This window comes from Melanerpes formicivorus, unplaced genomic scaffold (genome assembly GCF_026170545.1).
Source record: "Melanerpes formicivorus ecotype bairdi unplaced genomic scaffold, bMelFor1.0.p_v2 SCAF_1, whole genome shotgun sequence".
Lineage (NCBI taxonomy): Eukaryota > Metazoa > Chordata > Aves > Piciformes > Picidae > Melanerpes > Melanerpes formicivorus.
The window spans coordinates 53,369,677-53,389,467 of record NW_027142353.1 but is presented as its reverse complement, the minus strand read 5'-3'; the positions used below and the strand labels follow the sequence as shown (position 1 = coordinate 53,389,467).

Below are 19,791 nucleotides of genomic sequence, written 5' to 3'. Positions count from 1 at the left end.
AGTTTCCTCTCATTCAGAGAAAGAAATAAAGCTGCCTTTGAGTTCGTGTGGAAATCAAATTCTTAAGACCCAAGCTATTGACAGTTTATTTTTGAATGCCCTGTCCTCCATCTAGTTTTGTTACCCATTGGAAAGCTATATCTTTCCACTTCCCATCTCCAGCTCTATCTTAAGCTGATGCTTGATCTTTGTAGTTCAGTGGTGGTAATCAAAAAGCTGTGTGTGCCACGTTTGATTTTGCTGTGTTTACTTTTGAAGAAAAATGTGCCAAGACAGGTGTTTCATTTTTCATAGTCTCCCAAATACCATCTGAGAAGCATGAATTATGTTCTGAGAAGTTGAGAGGTCATTACTGAACACCACATCATGTCATCATGCATTGTAAACTACAGAATTATGGCTGCACAGACTTTATAATGTACCTGGGTTAAATTTATAATTCAAACTTGAAGTTTTCCTTAAGGGATAATAAATCCCCACTGCACTAATAAAACATCACAGTTCATAAGTGATGCAAAAATAACATTGCAGAAATAGAGAAAGACAAACTATGCTTCTGGAGAACACTGGTAAATTTTTGTAGGTAGTATGATATTTACCTTGATGTAAAATGTGTTTTGTTGGTGTGATATCTAATCTGTCTGAAATATTAACAATTAACAATAGTTAATTGTTGGAATTGTTTCTTGGTTGTGTGCTCTTGCTCTCCTAATTCACGCCTCATGAATTACCTACCTGGGCTGAGGAAACTTAAATAGAAGTCACTTTTCCTTAGCCCCTTCTAAACTCTCTTCAAGATTTTCATCTATAGCATACATACCCATGAAGTACACTTTCTAGTGTGCACACTTGCAAAGTTTTCCTTAGCTATAGTTTAAAATGCGTGATGTCATGTCTGATCTGCTGCACCTTTCTTGGTTCAATTAAATTTTAGAGTGAATGGTTGTTCTGTTTGGTGGTGGGGTGTTTTTGTGGGGGTTTTTTGTTTGGCTTTTTTTCTTTCCTCAGTGATCATATATGTTGCACTTCAGTAAGACCTGTTTCCATGCCAGGTTGCACACTTCAGTTTTCTTTTGGGCAGAAGAATCCTACATTGTTGTTCTTGGCCAAACTCATGGTTTCATGTGCAATTAAATTCATTAACTATAAACATATATAAATGTTAGCACACTCCTTTTTTCTTTTTAATTAAAAAATAATCCCATCCAGCAATAAACACCAGCCAACCACAATTATTTTTAAACTGTTGACCAGGCTTCTTTCCCTTTTTTTTTTTTTTCTTCTTTTTTTGTGGAATCAAAGTGGAGGGAAAAATAAGTGGTTCTAATGTTCCAAAGCTGAATTACAGAAAACAAGTATCGTCTGCCTCTTTACCATGTGAAAGGTTTTGTGGGTCTATTGGCCACAAAGCTTTAAAAGCAATGACAAAACAACTTCTCTTTTTCATACTATCAAGTTGCAGATTTGTTAGGATACTCCTGATGACTGTGCCTAATGTTCTGGTGTAACACCTCATGGAACTTACTAATAAATCCAGTCATACAGCTGTATTCACAATTCAGAGGCTTCTTAGCAGATTGTGCCTGTGGAGGAATCCTGCCCAGGCTATTGTGCTTTTCCTAAGTAACAGTGAAGTTCATATCCATAGCTGGATCTTTCAAGTGCTAGCTTATTCTAGCTAAGCAGTTATGGCTGGTGGGTGAAAATAGCAATGACAATACCAATAGCTTGTAGCTAGCTATTAGTTTTTCCAGACCTAATGCAACAGAAGTAGGCTTGCACCCTTTGAGTGCTTAACCTCTTTCTCTAGTGATCTCCTGGTTATGTTAAACTGAAGTCTTACAAAAGAATTCAGCACTGAAACTTAAAATTGCATATATATGCTTAATTTTGTTGTAAGTAGTAGAAAGAGAAGATGGTATTGTATGTGATCTTTCCTGTCTGATAATGCTATATTTATTTTTATCTATTTGTACATGCAGATACAGTCAGTTCACCATACAACAGATGAGCCTTAGCTAATGCTGTTGTGATATCTTTTAGTTATGGCTATTTGAAGAAATACTGCTTAATTTAGCCTATGATGGGAATGGCTCAAGATCACTTCTATTTACTTAAGTGGTATATGGCACAGGCAGCAATACTGTAGCTTAGATTACTCACAGTGCTTTAAAATACTGCAGCATCACTGAATCTGAAACAAAATCAGTTGTGGCTCTTCAGCAGAAGAAAACTTTGAAATTGTGTAGTTCAGTTGTGCCAGTTTATCCAGACTTAAATAGTTGTGGAAGTTAGGAGGAGCCTTTGCAGTTTGAATCTTTGTAAACCTTTTCTTGTTGAACTTTATTACTCTAGGTTAGGGTTATAACATCTTAAATCAGTGTTATGTCCAACTCTTTATTAGTAAGAGGTGTAGCGTTCTTCTGTAAAAGAGGAGGAACTGGAAGCAGAGACATAGTTACAGGAAACAGTAGGAAGAAAATGGACTTGCTAAACAGATTCACAGATTGCATTGGGTTTGAAGGGACCCTCAAAGGTCACCTTGTCCAACTGCTCTGCAAGGGACACTTCCAGCTAGATCAGGCTGCCCAGGGCCACATCAAGCCTGATCTTGAATGTCTCCAGGATCAGGGCCTCCCTGAGCAGCCTGTTCCTGTATTTTACCACTCTCATTGTAAAGAACATCTTTGTTATGTCTGACCTGAATCTACCCTGCTTCAGTTTAAAACCATTGCCGTTTGTTCTCTCTCTACAAGCCCTTCTAGACAGTCCATCCCCAGCCTTCCTGTAGGTCCCCTTCAGGTATTAAGATGTAGCTACAAGGTCTTATTGGAGCCTTCCCTTCCCCAGGCTGATCAGACCCAATTCTTTCAGCCTGTCTTCATAGGAAAGGTGCTCCAGCCTCCTGATCCTCTTTGTGGCCATCCTCTGGACCCACCCCAGCAGGTCCATGTTTCCCTTGTGTTGGGGGCCCCAGACTTACAGATCATTTTTCATTAGGGAGGATTTAAAGAATCCTCTACAATAGGACCATGTTTGGACACTGGATTGTAGTCTGAGGCAGTGTGCCTCTGCACTTGATAGAATGTGGAGGGAGATGGAGAAGCTGCCAAGGAAACTGACTCTTCATTATGTTATTTCCAATAGCCAGGGTAAGGAAAACATACTGCATTCAAACCTTGCCCTAAAGTCCAACATTACTTGTGTGTTTTACTTCTCAGACCTTACAGCTTTGCAGTTTATATTAGTAGTCTTTCTGAGTTACTGAGATTGTAATTTGCCCAATAGGTGAGTGATTCTCCCAATAAACAATCAATGCTTAGATGTACCATGATCAGGTTTGCATTTCAGCTATGGGAGGACTGTTTGCTACCCATCATATAGCTTATGAAATTTCTAATTGGTATGGCAAAATTTAGTCTTGTTTATTGCTATTAAAGTTGGTTAACTTGACCTCCATATGTTTATTGCCTTTGTAATTTATGGTCAGTGTTGATATCCTTGGGGGCTTTTTGTTGTTTGTTTGTTTGTGAGGTTTTTTGTTTGTTTTGTTTGGGTTTTGTTGTGGTTTTATGTTTGTTTTGAGTTTGGGTTGTTTTTTTGCAAATAGAGTACTAGTAACTCCTCCCAGTTCTTGTTCTTTCCAAAGCTATCAGCATAAAAGTTTGTAGGGAAGTAGAGGAAGGGAATCTGTTTAGGTTTTGGTTTTGCAATGATTTTATGATAGCTTTGTCCTGTGTTTTCATATTGTGTGAGTGAAGAATCTCTTCCAGTTAGATTTTTGCCTTGTTTCCTGAGGAATGATTTTTAAAACATGTATCAAGGTACATGCTGTTAAGGTGCCAGATGAGATAGCTGACTGAAGGTAAGTTAAGCTTTGGTTACTTAGAAGTGGTCTGTGTCCAGCTGATATTTGTATTTCCACATAAACAAACCCCCCCAAAAAGACAGCAAAAGAAAGGCAGACCAACTCCCTCTGTTTGGTCCAGTTGTTCATATAATCAGTATAAAAGGTCCTGGTCTAAACACTTCTTTCAGTGGTGTTTACTGTCTAGGTACACATAGGTTTGAAAGCATAGAAAAATCTGGAGAATTTCTGTTCTTTAATCTGTTTGAAAGTATTTAACACATCAACTTCTTTTACAGGGTGCATTTTAAATGTAATGTTCATGTCTGAATTTTAAAAGTTTCATTTGTAGAGATCATTTCCACTGTAACAGAAACATCACTCCTGTTGAGGTGCAAGTACCTCCTGTGTGTTCACTTCCTCAAGCACGTTTTACCATTTGTCATGGTAGTTCTTGTTTTCACTTAAGACAGTGGCTGAAATTAGTCTGTAGAATATACACTTGAACAGAAGTGGTTTTCTCAGTCAGTTCTGCTGCAATTGGCTGCTAAATTCTGCCTGCTTTTTCAAAAGCAAGTCTTCAGGAGATGGGTCTTGGCAAATTTGAAGCTAAAAACATACAAAAGCCAATGTTAATTTCTTTCTGGATAGAAATCACAAGGGAAGTGTTCATTATTATGATGTGATTGAAGGTATCTGTTAAATAGATTTCTATTCAACATTTCCTCATTTTTACAGATTTCCCCAATTTATGCTCCTATTTCAGTGTCTGACCTCTGATGGACAGCTTTGCTTAGAAACAGTTTGTAGTCCCTGAAGTTGCTTTTCGTCTTTTTATAAAAGTATTGTTTGTGATAACCGAATAGTCAGGATTGAAAGGGAACAGTCTCAGATAAATTTTACTTGCAAATTGTTTCCTATTCCACCAATCCAGAAATCATATCACAGTGTAATGTCTGTTTTAGTGTAGCTTTAGATGAGGGTTGTTAGGAGTGGCCTGGTTTCTCTCCTTCTTTTTCGTAGCCCAGGAAGTATCGACTGGGGATGCTGGATGAGAGGATAGTTCCGGTGGGATCAAAAGCAAGAAAATCAAAGAACCCTATTGGCTGTCTGGCTGACAGGTGTAAAACAGGAGTACCCATCAATATGGTTTGGTGGAACAGAGTCACAGAAAACAATTTACAGGTAAAATAATTTTTTGCTAGTTACTTCTTCAGTATTTTGGATGTTTTAATTTGGGAAAAATGTTAGAAGCAGTAACTCCAAATATGGGTCAAGGTCAGATGACAAGACTTACTTCACAAAGTAGGCATAGCAGCCCTCCAGGAGAGCAACTTGGAGACGTTTTATTCTCTTCATTCATTGCTGTGCTGTGTACTTTGCTTAATTGTGGTGTAATCTTTGGAGGAGGAAAAGAACCATTACATATATTCTAAAAGCAAACAAACATAACCTTTTATTTTAATTTCCCTGTGAGGAAGGCTTCTACTGCGAAAATTAGTGCTCTTTGTTGAGATGATTGACTCTTGCTGCAAATAAATTCCCTCAGTGTGGAGTTGGAAGATGTAACTGCCATGATCAGAAAGAGTAAATTCCTGCTTTTTATATTGGGATAGTTTATATTTTTCAACTTGTTCGTTTGTTGTTACTTTATTTTACTTCTGAGTTTTCTTTAGCTGGCTGGGAGGGGAGAAGTACATCTGCATTTGAGCACTTCTGTACAGAAGTAGCAAGTTACCATTGGGATGACAATAAAGGATAATTCTAATGTAGGAGGAATCTGCCTCATGTCCCTTAAAATGGAATTTAGATAGAAATTATTAGTGGTGGAAGTTGCAGCACTGCTACTAGTATTATTTTGTGCTTGTATAGTGCTTTTAATTCCTCAAAGATCATTATTTTAGTCTTTCTATGAAGATTATGTTCTTCATATTTTCAAGGTGAGTGAAATGGGTGAATTGACAACAGGCTTACAAGTAGAATTTGTGGCACAGTTTGTCACTGTTTGCCGTGGAAGAGATGACAGTGAAACTCCCACCCCACAAGAGCCTTTCCCCAGTGCTAGTTTTACATTACTTGATGTTTGGACATCTTTGTGTTACTGGTATTGGGTGTCTGGGATCCAGGCAAACTGATGCTACATTGTGTAGTAAAATTTGGCCTTAAGTCTATTTTGACTTTTTTTACACTGGGAAAGCAGTGCAGCCACTGATGGGGAAAAGAAAGCATTGTTAGAATGACCAGGTAAGGTTGTGGAAGAGTGCTTGGAGCACTACTTTTCTCAAGGGTGAGAAGACTGGCAGTTTGAATTTATCCTGTGTATCTAATAGGAGGAGTGTGAACAGTTGTTAACAGACAGTTGCTCTGAGGGAAGAGAGAATCAAGATTTGTCCTGGAATTTCAAGTGGACATTAAAAGGCATGAAACGCACTGTTTGCATTCATACTCTCCATTGTTTCTTCTGCTCTTCAGTGTTGCAGCAAGGCTTGCCATTGATCTACTCAGAGCAGAGGAGAAAATGTTCCTACAGGCTGGAGTGCCAGTAGTCTGAGATGTTGCTTCTGGCAAGGAGCGCTTGTCTCCTCAGTACCTATTGCCCTCAAAAGTTGTCTTGAAAGTGTGGCAAAGTGAAGCCCAAGGTCTCCTGGTTTTCTGAGATTAGCAGCAATAGCTTGGGATTGGCTGAAGAACATATGGCTTTTGAAGGGTGCAATTCCAAGCTCCTTTATTGTGCCAGAATCTCAGCTACATAATTTGTTTAAACTATGTACAGCATAAGATTTTGTATTATATGATGTAGTTACATAGCTTCTTGTGGAGGTGTGGGACTTCAGGAACCTGTGTGCATGTGTATGTGGTAGAAATGAGAACAGAAGGATGTTCCAGTCATAGGAAATAGATGAGAAAGCAGAGTTACATCTCAGAATTGATAAGGGCTTACAATGCTGGGCAGATGTTCAGGCTTATGTTTCTATTTAATGTCCACTCTTCCAAATAGAACACTGGAATATTTTGGGTTGGAAGGCACCTTAAAGATCATCTAGTTCCAGCCCACCTGCCATGGACAGAAATACTTTGTACTAGAACTGATGGCTCAAGGCCCCATCCAACCTCACTTTGAAAATACATTATTTAAGATGTGAGAATACACTGTTTCACGGTGCAGTGCTTAGAGATTTTTGTCCCAAAAGTGGCTGTTTTAAGAAGCAAAGTAGTTTACAGCATGTACTGTAAAGCAATCTAAGTTTCCCATGCATGTCTATGAATTTATAATCCTGATATATTACCTTTCAGCACTGTTACACTTACATGATTAAAAGTGAAGCACTCAAAGTTATTTGTATGCTGGGTTGTGCATTAAAAAGGTAAACAAAAAAAAAATCCCAAACCAAGTTTGTAGTGGGAGGGAAAGAGACTTGCTTTGAAGCTCTTGATGACCTGTGGTGTCTGCTGGGGTGCTGTGACATCACAGAATGTGTCCATCTCTGATGTTACGTTACCAAGGAATCCTTCTGGTAATGGAGGAATTGCAACACTGCTATCTATCTAAGCTGAAGCTCCCTGTGTGGCACATCTGCCCACTTAAAAACAACAACAAAGAACCCTCCCAAACCAACAAAAATAGCCACACATACAAAAACAAAGCAACAATTTGCATGCTCTTGGATTCCTAAGAGATATTCTGAAAGCTATGCCAAAAATACTGCTAGAAGACTGCTCAGATTTGTAGCGTGAATATGGTTCAGTGGTGTTTCTCTGTACCCATTACAAGATTATGCAATTTGGGATGTCAGAACAGATCAGGAATTTGGAGGTAAAGAACATAAAAAGAGAACAGAAAGGCTTGTACCCAGCTTTTAACATGGTAAGTACATTACTGCATTCTTCCAAAATAAAATTACGTTGACCTGCTTTTTGCTTTACGTAGCTGATTTTGGGCTGTGGTCGAACATGGGACCAGAACCAATCTAGCAAAGGAGCATTACAACCACTGAAACAGCGGTGGTGGCTCTGCTGCTGCAAAGTTTTGTGTTATGAAATGCTGAACTGGAAATGAGACAGTGTCTTCCAGTACTCCTGTGGGATCCCTGCATGAAACTCGGAAGGTTCCATAACATGTGCATCCCTGTCCTACTTCTGTACTTAATGGCACATCAGGGATTTATTTATGAATAAATGCAGCAGTGGAGTCGTAGTAGTTTCTCACTGAGGAGTGAGACAAATCATACATATTGAAATTGACTGATGAAACAGAAATTTCCCCTTTACTCCAAACTACGTCCACCTGTTGATATGTAGAATAGAATAGAATAGAATAAACCAGGTTGGAAGAGACCTTCAAGATCATCGTGTCCAACCTATCATCCAACACCACCTAATCAACTAACCCATGCAACCAAGCACCCTGTCAAGTCTCCTCCTGAACACCTCCAGTGATGGCGATTCCACCACCTCACCATATAGTAATGCTGCATGCTGCTGTGGGCCTCCCACTCATCTTCAGTTGACATCCTTGGCTTAGTCCTTACTTTCTTACCTGCCTTGAGATGTTTTTTGGTGGCACCTGCAGAATATATTTCTTCCCTTTCACACAATATTGTAATTGTATTGCCTTTTATGCATTTAAAAGCATAAAAGCCACCAGACAGATAAATGCTGCGCTAAGTAGTAACATGAATTAGTTGAGTTTTAGTTCTCACTCCTATTTTTACTACTTATGGTCCCATCCTTACTAATTTCATCAGGACCAAATTCAGCCTTCATTTGGACTATATTTATGTTTTATAGCATTTTGGATTCTCTGATGTACAGAAGTGTAGAAATTGTTCTTGTGAAGCTGGATGGACTCAGTTTTGTGGTCTGATGAAGGGAATTTCTTTGCAAAGCTTGAAAAGAGCCTCTTCCCTCCAGGAGTGCAGTTACAAAGAGTCTGAAAATAGGGTGTTTGGAAATTTCTGTATGGAATCATTCTGGTAAGAATGCATGATACAGTTATTAATTCAAATAATGCCCAGGGAAGTTGCTTCTCTGCTGTAGTTTGTCTGTATATTGATGAATATACTGGAAGAAGGAGCATGAGATTTGAACTGGCCAGGCTGAGCGGAAAACGTAACGGTGGTAATTTTACTAAGTGTTTGAGTTGGCTGTTACTTTAGGTGGATTTCTAGGGAAATCTAACAGTTAACAAAGCTGTACTTGTTTCTGTTTCATGCTGTTGTTGAAAACACCAATCAGTGTTTTAAAATAATTTATGTGGCTTTCAATGGGGCATTTGCATTTGAAACAAAACAGTTTTTAGTTTGTGGCACAGTGCAGACAGTGCTAGCTGGCTTTGATGGGGTGCTTGGTGCCATGGTTTAGTTGTTTAGGTGGGTTGGATTGGTCGATGGGTTGGACCGATGATCTTGAAGGTCTCTTCCAACCTGGTTTATTCTATTTGCTGGTTTTGTTTGTAACATCACAATATTGTGTACTTCATTATGTGTCCACTATGTATTTAATGAATCTCTAGTCTTTTAATTACTCCAAAGGTTTGATAACAGCCTTCAAGACCTCTTTGTTCTACCTCTTCTTACCAATCTTGGTTTTTGCAAATTTCAAGCCTGGTCTATCAGGAATAAGTTACTTTAATCTGAGATGAGGAATTAAAGTGAAATTCATTTTAAAGCTGTACTTGTGGGAAACTTAGGCATGATACAGAATGAAGAAAGTGTTTTTTTTCAGTTATCAGATACAGGAATTTTGGTGAAATTCTAACAGAAAAATTGTGAAAATGCTCTGCAGGACTGTAAAGCATAATCTCCTCTTAAGCAAATTTTAAAGCCTTTAAAACTAGCACTGAAATTTATGCTTTGTGTTATGAGTTGCCAGAGTGAAAGTAGGATACTTTTCCAGTGTCCAGGAACATGATTTTTTTGGAATCATTATCCATGAAGAACATGGCTTCCTCATTTTTTGGCATATTTGTGCTATCATTGAGGCAGAGTAGATTGTCTACAAGCTTGAAAAGTAATGAAAATATAGAACTAATAGTCATGTTCCATTCCCTCACTTAGCCTAATCTTGTCACTTACTCTAGCCCACATGTTAAAAAAAATATCCCAAGCACTTTTATCTTATTCTGTTGTTGGAAGCAAAGTCTATACATAAAAACTAGTGTTTGACCTCAGATGAAAACTTGTATGCCTTTGGAAACAATTTAAGAACTGCAGCTTCACATAGATGTCACATTGAGGCTTAAGCTTCAAGTTCTCTGACTTGTTTTGGCCACAAGTTACTAAATTTTATTGTGCTAGTGGATCATTAGTTTGTTTTGGCTGATGATTGTGGAGCTCAGGTATTTGTCTGTATTCAGAAAAGAGCTTGAATATGGAAAGGTCTTGTAAAATTGGAAATGAAATTTAAATGGCTTTTTTACCAATGGTGAAAATCTTGGATTGCAACTTTGTAACATCACAGAGAAGTAAGCCAGGATTTATAGTAGAGTCTAGCTGTACCTTCATTGAAGTTATATAGAAACAATTTCATTTCATCAGGCTTTGTTTCTGATCCTGAATTGTGCCACCAAAAGATTGAGTGAGGTGATTCTGCCTCTTACTCTCCTCTGGTGAGACCTCACCTGGAGTACTGTGTCCAGGTCTGGAGCCCTCAGTATAGGAAGTACACAGAGCTGATGGAGTGGGTCCAGAGGACACCCACAAAAATGATCAGGGGGGTTGGAGCACCTCTGCTACAAGGGCAGGCTGAGGTTCCTGGGGTTGTTCATCCCCGGAGCCTCCTCTTTTCCAGGCTAGCTAGTTATGAGTTGCCAGAATGAAAGTAGGATATTTTTCCAGCCCAGGAACATGAATTTTTTGGAATCATTATCCATGAAGAATGTGATTTCCTCATTTTTGGCATTTTAGCCTTCCAGTACCTGAAGGGGGCATATAAGAAGGATGTTTACAAAGGCCTGTAGTGATGGGATGAGGGGCAACAGCTTCAAACTAGAGAAGAGCAGATTCAGATTGAATGTTAGGAATGAGTTCTTTACCATGAGGGTAGTGGAACACTGAAACAGGTTGCCCAGGGAGGTAGGTATCTCTGGAGATATTCAAGGTGAGGCTCAATAGGGCTCTGGGCAACCTGATCTAGTTGTGGATGCCCTGAGCTTACTGCAGAGGGGGTTGGACTAGATGACCTTTGGAGGTCCCTTCCAACCCAGACCATTCTATGATAAACTATGAAACACCTACCAGTGAAAGTGGAGCTCTCAAGCAGCTTTAATCCACTGTCATTTTAAAATGATAGTGGATATTTAAATAACTTTTAGAGACAAAAAACTGGTCTATGAAATCTTCCAGAATTTTAGAAATAAAAAGCAGCTGTGTTATGTAGGTTGAATAATTTGGCTGAATTATTGAATAATTCGGTGAGAGCGACAAGAGTTTAGACAGAATGGTAAGGATGAAGTTTGGGGAGTCTGAGTTGCTCTAGGAAAGCCAGCGGAGGTTATCTCCAGGAGGTGACTGTCTCTTCACTTGCATGCTTCCTTTTTTTGTTTTGCCATCTTCTCTCCTCTTTAGCCAGTTGACACTCCATGTGGCTGTGATAGAGCTGTGTGTGTCACAGCTAGTTTTAGCAGTGTAAAAGCAGATCTTGTGTAGTTCTTCCAAATGTGATTTTTAGCAGGATCCTACAAATGTCAGGGCTTTTCCTGTTCTCCAACTTTAGAATGTAATGCTTATAAAAAGCCTTTTGTGAAGTGTTTTTATGAACTTGTACATCACCTGTTCATATGTAGAGCTTGCTAACATTTCTTCAGATGTAAACTGGAAACATGTTCACATTTATTCATGAAAACTAGCTTCCACTCTCTGCTGTTCTTGTCAGGAAGCTGTGTGTAACTTTAAAACGCCCCCTGTACTTTATAGGCTTGCCTAGAAGGTACTTGCTTTTAAGTAGGCACTGTTTGTCTCATCACATTGAAAATAAACATGTAGTATATGTTTGTTTTTAAACAGACACCAAATCCTTCTGCAAGTGAGTTTATTCCTAAAGGAGGATCAACCTCCAGGCTGAGTAATGTATCCCAGTCAAGTATGTCTGCCTTCTCTCAAGCCCTGTTCTCTCACCCCTCCATGGGAAGTCCTGCTACTGCTGGGCTAGCACCAGGTAAGTTGACAGTGATGATTTGCAGTACAGTTCCTACTTCTGAATTAGTTATGTAAGAGTCATTACCTATATAGGTGGTGGTCAGGTTTTTGGGGTTTAAATGTAGCCACTACCTACTATAGCTTTTAATTTTAAGACAGTCTTCATACATACAAAAGTGCAGTAATTTGGGATTTATCTCTCAGTAAGGGAATCACACTGCAGGCTGTAAAATCGATTCAGCCACAGCAGCACTGAAATTAACTCAGCCTAACTTACTCTGCCCTTTCTGGGGAAAAGAGGTGCTGAGTTACTACATACTGTGCTCTATATGGTCCTTGCCAGAGCAGTATACTCTGAGGATTTGAACTACACCTAGACTAGAAATGCACTACAGCTTGCAGTGATTGTGCTCTGATTGCCACATGTTGATACACTCTTGGTTTGGTTTTGGACTGTGTAGTCTAGAAGTAGTAATTTTCAGTGAGTATAAATAAAGTCTTAAAAAATCGTAATGAGAAACAAAAAGTAGAAGGTAAACTTGTTAAAAAAATTACTTGCTTTGCAAAGTAGTGTTAATTGTTATTGTATCTGTCATGTCATATAGAACTCCTACTGAAAGGTGTCCATGCAGTCATACAATTGTGAGTGACAAGGTTTAGTTTTTTTCACTCTTAAAGTTCAAGTTCTTCAAGTGTCTTTTGGACTTCTGATCTTAAAAGCTTAGCTTCATTCTAATAATTTATTTTTAAAAATAAAATAGTTTTAAGATTCAACCATCAGCAGATCTGGATAGTACACATCACAGATCCTTCAGCAAGTTTGTGTATGTACTTAAACATTTGGCAATCCCTTATGATGGACAAGGAACATTAGGCAGCTGCTAAAAGGCACACAGGCAAATACTGTAAATGTGGTGTTTGTTGTTTTGGTTTTTTTTTTAAACCAGTGTCAATAATTGCTATCTATCGAACTGAACCTCATTTTTTCCTGAAGCTAGGGGACAAATCTGTGTTATTGAAAAAGAACTTAGCTCTCATGTTACAACTATCAGAACAGGCTAGGAAAGTGATTGATACCTCTGCTGACCGAATGAACGTGTTGCAGTGTTGTCTGCTCTATACTACATTGTGCTGTACAGCTGGAAAACTGTTGTGTTTATATGCCTCTCAGCCTTGTCACCTGGACTGAAAAGTGTATAAAGGAGTAAATAGAATACAGTAAAATGATCTACTTTTGGAAAGTGTCCAGTGGGATCTCAGAGGGATCCTTCACAGTCCAATTTCTTTACTATCTGTAAGTAATATTTGAAAGGATAAGTAACACTGTTCATGAAAGAAGTTCGTACAACAATTTGAGTTCCTAGAAATATAGATGCCAATGCTGAAAACTCTGAAGTTCAAGTACTATTGTTTATAGATGAGAGGGATGGGGAACTCTTCATAAGAGCTAACATCAAGCAAAGTTGGCTTGCTTCCCTTCTCTTCCTGCATCATTAAAGGGAGTATAGTTCAGAGTCGGGATCTGGGTTTAGTATGCTTCATTTCTCTGGAAATTTCCTTCTTTATATCAGTGCAGAATTCTCTGAATGTCCTGTATAACAAATCACAAACATTTATTTTTATCAAAATGGTTTAGCTGGCTGTAGTACACATTCACAAAATTCTGTTATCTTGAGGTGAGTTAGGTGCTCTAAAAAGATTACGCTCTTTAACAAGAAAACAATATGTTTGTGGGGAAACATCACCATTTAGATCATATTGGATAACAACATAAGATTTAAATGTCTGGAAATGGTCATTAAAAATTGTTGTTGAGATCCATTAGCTTTCAATAAGTGAAAACAAATGAAATACATACAAAGCTTACAAGAATTTTCCTTTAGGTAGTCTTGTTTCAGTTAAATGCTGTATGTTCTCCAGTAGCATAACTTCCAAGAAATGTGTGTGAGATCAAAGCATTTTCATGAGATGAAGATTGCTTCTAGTAGCATAGGAAATCAATATTGAATAAGGAAATCTGGCAGAAATAATTTTTCAAAGTTCTCTGACAAAGTAGGTAAATAATGATATGATTTCCCTCTTGGGGATGGAAAAAAATTACATTCTTTCACATCTCTAATTTTTGAGATTTCCCAAAAGGTAGGTGTAAACCAAGACCACTTTTGACATCTATGATTTCATAGATAACTGTTCACAAAACTGATTGTCCATGGAAAATATTTGTTCTGCCTGTCTTAACAGTACTGCAGAAACACTGGGAAACTGACAGCTGAAACCCAGCATATTTCAGTAAATCTTGTATCCACAACTGACATATGCACTAGGGTGTAGCATGAAAGTTTATACTTTTATATGTATTTACTTAGGTAAGTGCTTTCTAGCATAGTCTCAATGCAGTCAGTCTTCATCTCCATAGCCTTGTAATAGAGTAAAAAACCATCGAGATAAATGCAATTTACACAAATAGCTGTGTCCTGTTGTCCTGTTGAAAAGCTTTGAACACATTTCCTTTACTCTTTCTGAACTTTTTCTTCAAGCTCCTGTGGATAATACCCTATTTTTGCTCCTCCCATTCTCTTGCTAGCAAACATATCATTTCTATGGGAAATCTAATGGGCTGACAATCTTCAAGTAGTACATTTGCTGACAGACTTATCCAATTCTGAGTCAAGATTTCAGAGTAATAGTGCCATTAAATTATGTCACAAAGCATATGAAAGAAATTCATGAATGCCAACAAAGTGATAAGACATCATTACTGTGCTAAACTTGAGAAAGAACAGATGTGTAGCCTCCAGCAGAGAAAATCTTTGTCTGGCTTGGGTTTGCTTAAACTAAGCTATAGCTAGAGTCATGCCTTTGTCATTAATGCAAGTGACAGCAAATTGCTGTGGCTTCTATATTTATCCAAGACAAGCTCTGAACTTGTATGTAGAATGTAAGTGATGCCATTTCTGTTGACAGTCTGAACCTGCAGGCTTAGGAGCCAGGGACATGAAGGTGATGTGCTTGTGTCCAGTTGACACTTCTCCATTCATGACAGTGTAGTTGCTCATGATATCAGCTGGAAATGAACCACTTTTGGCTGAGGAGTTTTGGGTAGTCTGAAGCACAGAGTACTTGTTCTGACCTCCCATATCAAGTATGGCACAGCTGTTCTGCTGAGCAAGTTCTGCAGTTGTGTCAGAATAGTACAAGAGAGGAAGAAGGCAGAGACCATAAAATTAGTTTTGTCCTAAATAAAATTTAGGAGGGAATTTATGATTCTAAAGTTGTTCAGGAAATTAAGCATTTACTTACTGGGAAGTACTGCGTCCAGTTATGCAGCCCCTATTACAAGAGGGATATGGACATGCTGGAACATGCCCAGAGAAGGGCCACGAGGATGAGCAGAGGGCTGGAGCACCTCTCCTATGAGGACAGACTGAAGGAGTTGGGGCTGTTCAGTCTGCAGAAGAGAAGGCTCCGAGGTGACCTAATTGTAGCCTTCCAGTATCTGAAGGGGGCCTACAGGAAGGCTGGGGAGGGACTTCTCAGGATCTCAGGTAGTGATAGGACTAGGGGGAATGGAATGAAGCTGGAGGTGGGGAGATTCAGGCTGGATGTGAGGAGGAGGTTCTTCACCGTGAGAGTGGTGAAGCACTGGAATGGGTTGTCCAGGGATGTGGTTGAAGCCCCATCCCTGGGGGTGTTTAAGAGCAGGCTTGACAAGGCTCTGTCCAGCCTGATCTAGTGTGGGGTGTCCCTGCCCATGGCAGGGGGGTTGGAACTAGATGATCCTTGTGGTCCCTTCCAACCCTGACTGATACTATGATACTAAGTACACACCTATAATGCTAATGACCTGAGAGAGAATTTATAATTAAAAGAAACATACAGTGAATTTAAGGATGCTGCTTGGAAGAGGTTACTGAAATAGTGTAGTTTTGTAATTTGCTTCATTTAGTAATTCCTTAAAATGTACCTAGCAGTCTCTCTGAAGTACAAAACATTATGGTAATAAAATAGGGAATGCTTAATTTTTGACCTTGAAATGTGCTACAGCCCTTAAAGTCATAGATAACATTGTAGATGAGTAAATTTGTGGGCAAAGGTAAGAACATGTGTACAACATATATTGGATTCCTGTGTTTTTTTGAGAAGTATTTGTAGTGTAGGCCAGCTGATTTGTACACACATGAGCTTGATGTAATCTGCTTCATTAAACTGTAAAATTATTTTAAATCAAAAAAACTGTAGACATAGTCCTTAATGAGAGATCACACTTGATGCCCTTTCTTTGATCCTTTTTATCCATAGGAATTCTCAGATTCAAAATACAACCTCGCTTGTTATTCAAACACTTTGCGTGCTACAAAGCTTCATAAGTAGTGTTAATCCCATAGAACATCTTTGAGCACTCTCAGCTGAATTTCAAAGTCTACCACTTCCCTTTCTTCAGTCACAGTGTAACTTAAAAAATGAAAAACAGTACAAGAAGTGAAAATATAACAGAGAAAGATATGTAAATATGACTGCCACCTACAATGAGAACGGCAGCAGGAGATGCAGTAATGTGTAGGTAGTGTGTATGGTTACTGTGACTGTTATGAAAAGCCCTTCAAATCCTGTATCCATTTCCATGTTGGTATGATTCCATGACAGCTGGATGCTATGGCACTTTTTTAGATGTAAATGTGAAGTGAAAGAAGCCCTTTCTCCCTGCAGCTCACCTTTCATGACAGTGTTTGACTTCTTTATAAAGGATAAATATGAAGATTCACTGAGACAGGGAATAGAGAGCCGCATTTACTAGTAGATAAGTCTCATGAAGGAGAATTTGGAGCAGGCTTTTTGGTGTTTGACTTCATAGTTCCACTGGCATTTTAATGTAAGGGAACTCTAAACTATCTTGCAGAGAAAGCTTAAAAATGTTAAATTTTTTGTCAGGATCACTGGTATGAAATATATTTAAAAATAAATTGTAATTAGATTACTCAAACCTCAATTTTTCATAACCACTGAAGTGAATAATGTAAAATTCTGAATTGAAAATAGCATATCTAATTCTGTGAGAGGCGATCCCATATTCACCACATTGTTACTATTTAGATGTTCAGTGCCATCCTCTTCCTTCAGCACGAGTTGATAGGAATATATGTTCACCTTTTAGTGCAGCCATTTTCCTTTTTTGTCCCCTGAATCTGTTTTGTTGTGGTTACTGTAGTGGTTTGAGCCTTAACTGAAAGTTAAAGGCTCAAATGGGGAAAAGGCTGAGAATCTCTTCCCCACTTCCCCCCACCTCCTCCCTCCAAACAGGGAGAGGAGGAAAAAAAAAAGGGGGGGGTAAGGAGCAAATCCACTAAGCAACAATCTGGAGTCAGCTTGGAAGTAGAGAGGCAAATAATTGTTTTTCTTCAAATTATATATATATATATAACAATAACAGGGAAAAAAGGTTCACAAGGGCAAGGAACAAGAATGGATGGGAGTGGGACAGAAAAGAATAATACAAAACCAGTCTTTCTCTGAGGAGGCGCAGAGGCATCAGGGAGAAGGATCAGGTCCGGCCACGTGGCTGAGGATCAGGAGGACAGCTGCAGTAGCTCTCATCCAGCAGAGGCAGGAGCCAAAAAGGAGATCCAACAGCTATGATGTCCTGCTTTTTATACCCTAGCTGGGCAGGGAGGGGGGAGTGGAACAGACTCAGATTTCCCAGGGGGGAAACGCCCTTCAGGGAGGGTAAAGTACCCGCAAGCCCTCCACCCTGCTTTCTTCTTTTGTTTTCAGAAAAAGGCATTAACCCACCACAGTTACCTATTGTATTAGTGTGTTTTTAACTAATTGAAATACCAGAGAAGTTGGTTTGTACACTCAATTATTTGCTTTCATAACTACTCAACTATGCAGTTTTGCTGTATTAAAAGGATTTTTTTTTTCTTTCTGTGATACTGGAATTCTAGTGATGAGTATTTATGTAGTTAGACCCTGCAGAATTGGATGGAATAGAATTAACCAGGTTGGAAAAGACCTGCGAGATCATCAAGTCCAACCTATCACCCAGCACCATCTAATTAACTAAACCATGGCACCAAGTGCCTCATTTAGTCTCTTCTTAAACGCCTCCAGTGATGGTGACTCCACCACCTCCCTGGGCAGCCCATTCCAACGGCCAATCACTCTTTCTGTGAACAGCTTCTTCCTAACATCCAGCTTAAACCTCTCCTGATGCAGCTTGACACTGTGTCCTCTTGTTGCCTGGGAGAAGAGACCAGACCCACCTGGCTACAACCTCCCTTCAGGTAGCTGTAGACAGCAATAAGGTCTCCCCTGAGCCTTCTCTACTCCAGGCTAAGCAACTGCAGCTCCCTCAGCCTCTCCTCATAGGGCTTGTGCTCCAAACCCCTCTCCAGCTTTGTTGCCCTTCTCTGGACATGTTCCAGCAACTCAGTATCTTTCCTAAACTGAGGCCCAGAACTGGACACAGCACTCAAGGTGTGGCCTAACCAGTGCTTGAGTACAGGGGCATAATGACTTCCCTGCCCTTGCTGGCCATGCTATTCCTGATACAGTCCAGATCTGTCTCGGAAGAATCTATCTCATGGCATGCTTCCCATCTCATCATGTTGGTACCCATCACAGCACTAGCAGCAAATTTCTCTTAACTTGTAGTATATTGTTGCAGTAGTATAAAGCCAAACTGCAAGACTTCTTTCATATCTTGAACTTATATTGCATATTGGCTGTATGTCTTTGCACCAAATGATTTTGAACTATGTCATTCCAAAATCATCTGACTGAGGCTGGAAGGGTATTTGAAAGGATTTGTGCAACAGTCTTCCTTTTCTTTCAATTTTGTGCTAATATCCAAAGCAAACATGAAGAATTTATATTTGTAACAATTCTTTAACAGGAATATTTTTTATTTTTAAGTCTTGCAGTAGAATTGTGTGAAATTATCAGTAAGAACTGCTAGTGATAAATAAATAAATATGTAATAAATCTATTTTCTTCCTGAGTAGTTTCCAGTAGCAAGGTTGCAAGTCATCACTTTGATTTCTGAGATACAATTTATGGTATATGTTATCTTATGTACAGTTTTTATTTTGAGGTAGAGAAGTATGTAGTTAATTTTTCTTTACTATATAGAATAGAATAAACCAGGTTGGAAGAGACCTTCAAGATCATCACATCCAACCCATCAACCAATCCAACCCACCTGAACACCTAAACCATGGCACCAAGCACTCCATCAAGTCTCCTCCTGAACACCTCCAATGATGGTGACTTCACCACCTCCCTGGGCAGCCCATTCCAATAGGCAATCACTCTTTCTGTATAGAACTTCTTCCTAACATCCAGCCTAAACCTCCCCTGGTGCAGCCTGAGACTGTCCTCTTGTTTTGGTGCTGGCTGCCTGGGAGAAGAGACCAACATCCACCTGTCTACAACCTCCCTTCAGGTAGCTGTAGACGGCAATAAGGTCTCCCCTGAGCCTCCTCTACTCCAGGCTAAGCAACTGCAGCTCCCTCAGCCTCTCCTCATAGGGCTTGTGTTCCAAACCCCTCACTAGCTTTGTTGCCCTTCTCTGGACACGTTCCAGCAAGTCAATATAAGAAGGCTGCTGGTATTTTTCCTACAGTTGAATGTTTTATTGGAGCAAAAGCTGCGGCTTCTGTCTGGTTAGAGATTACATGCTTGCAAGGACTTCAGTTAATATTTTATTGGAATAGAATGAAAAAGACACATCAATAACTTTTCCAGGGTGAAGAGAATCCCTTCAATATTAGACAAATTGTGGAGCTGTTTGAGTTTTATGGCCGTTTTCAG

At 39.2% G+C, this 19,791-nt stretch overlaps 1 protein-coding gene across 3 annotated transcripts in view; it reads left to right on the top strand.

Moving 5' to 3' along the window:
* PAN3 (poly(A) specific ribonuclease subunit PAN3) overlaps positions 1 to 19,791 on the top strand; it is an 80,762-nt gene that overhangs the window by 30,749 nt on the left and 30,222 nt on the right. For 2 of the 3 annotated variants that reach the window (XM_068143440.1, XM_068143431.1), the window contains exons 6-7: positions 4,871 to 5,032; positions 11,851 to 12,001. In XM_068143440.1, the coding sequence (XP_067999541.1) occupies positions 4,871 to 5,032; positions 11,851 to 12,001 (313 nt within the window). The remainder of the gene's footprint in view (positions 1 to 4,870; positions 5,033 to 11,850; positions 12,002 to 19,791) is intronic. The other variant, XM_068143450.1, reaches the window with a different exon arrangement.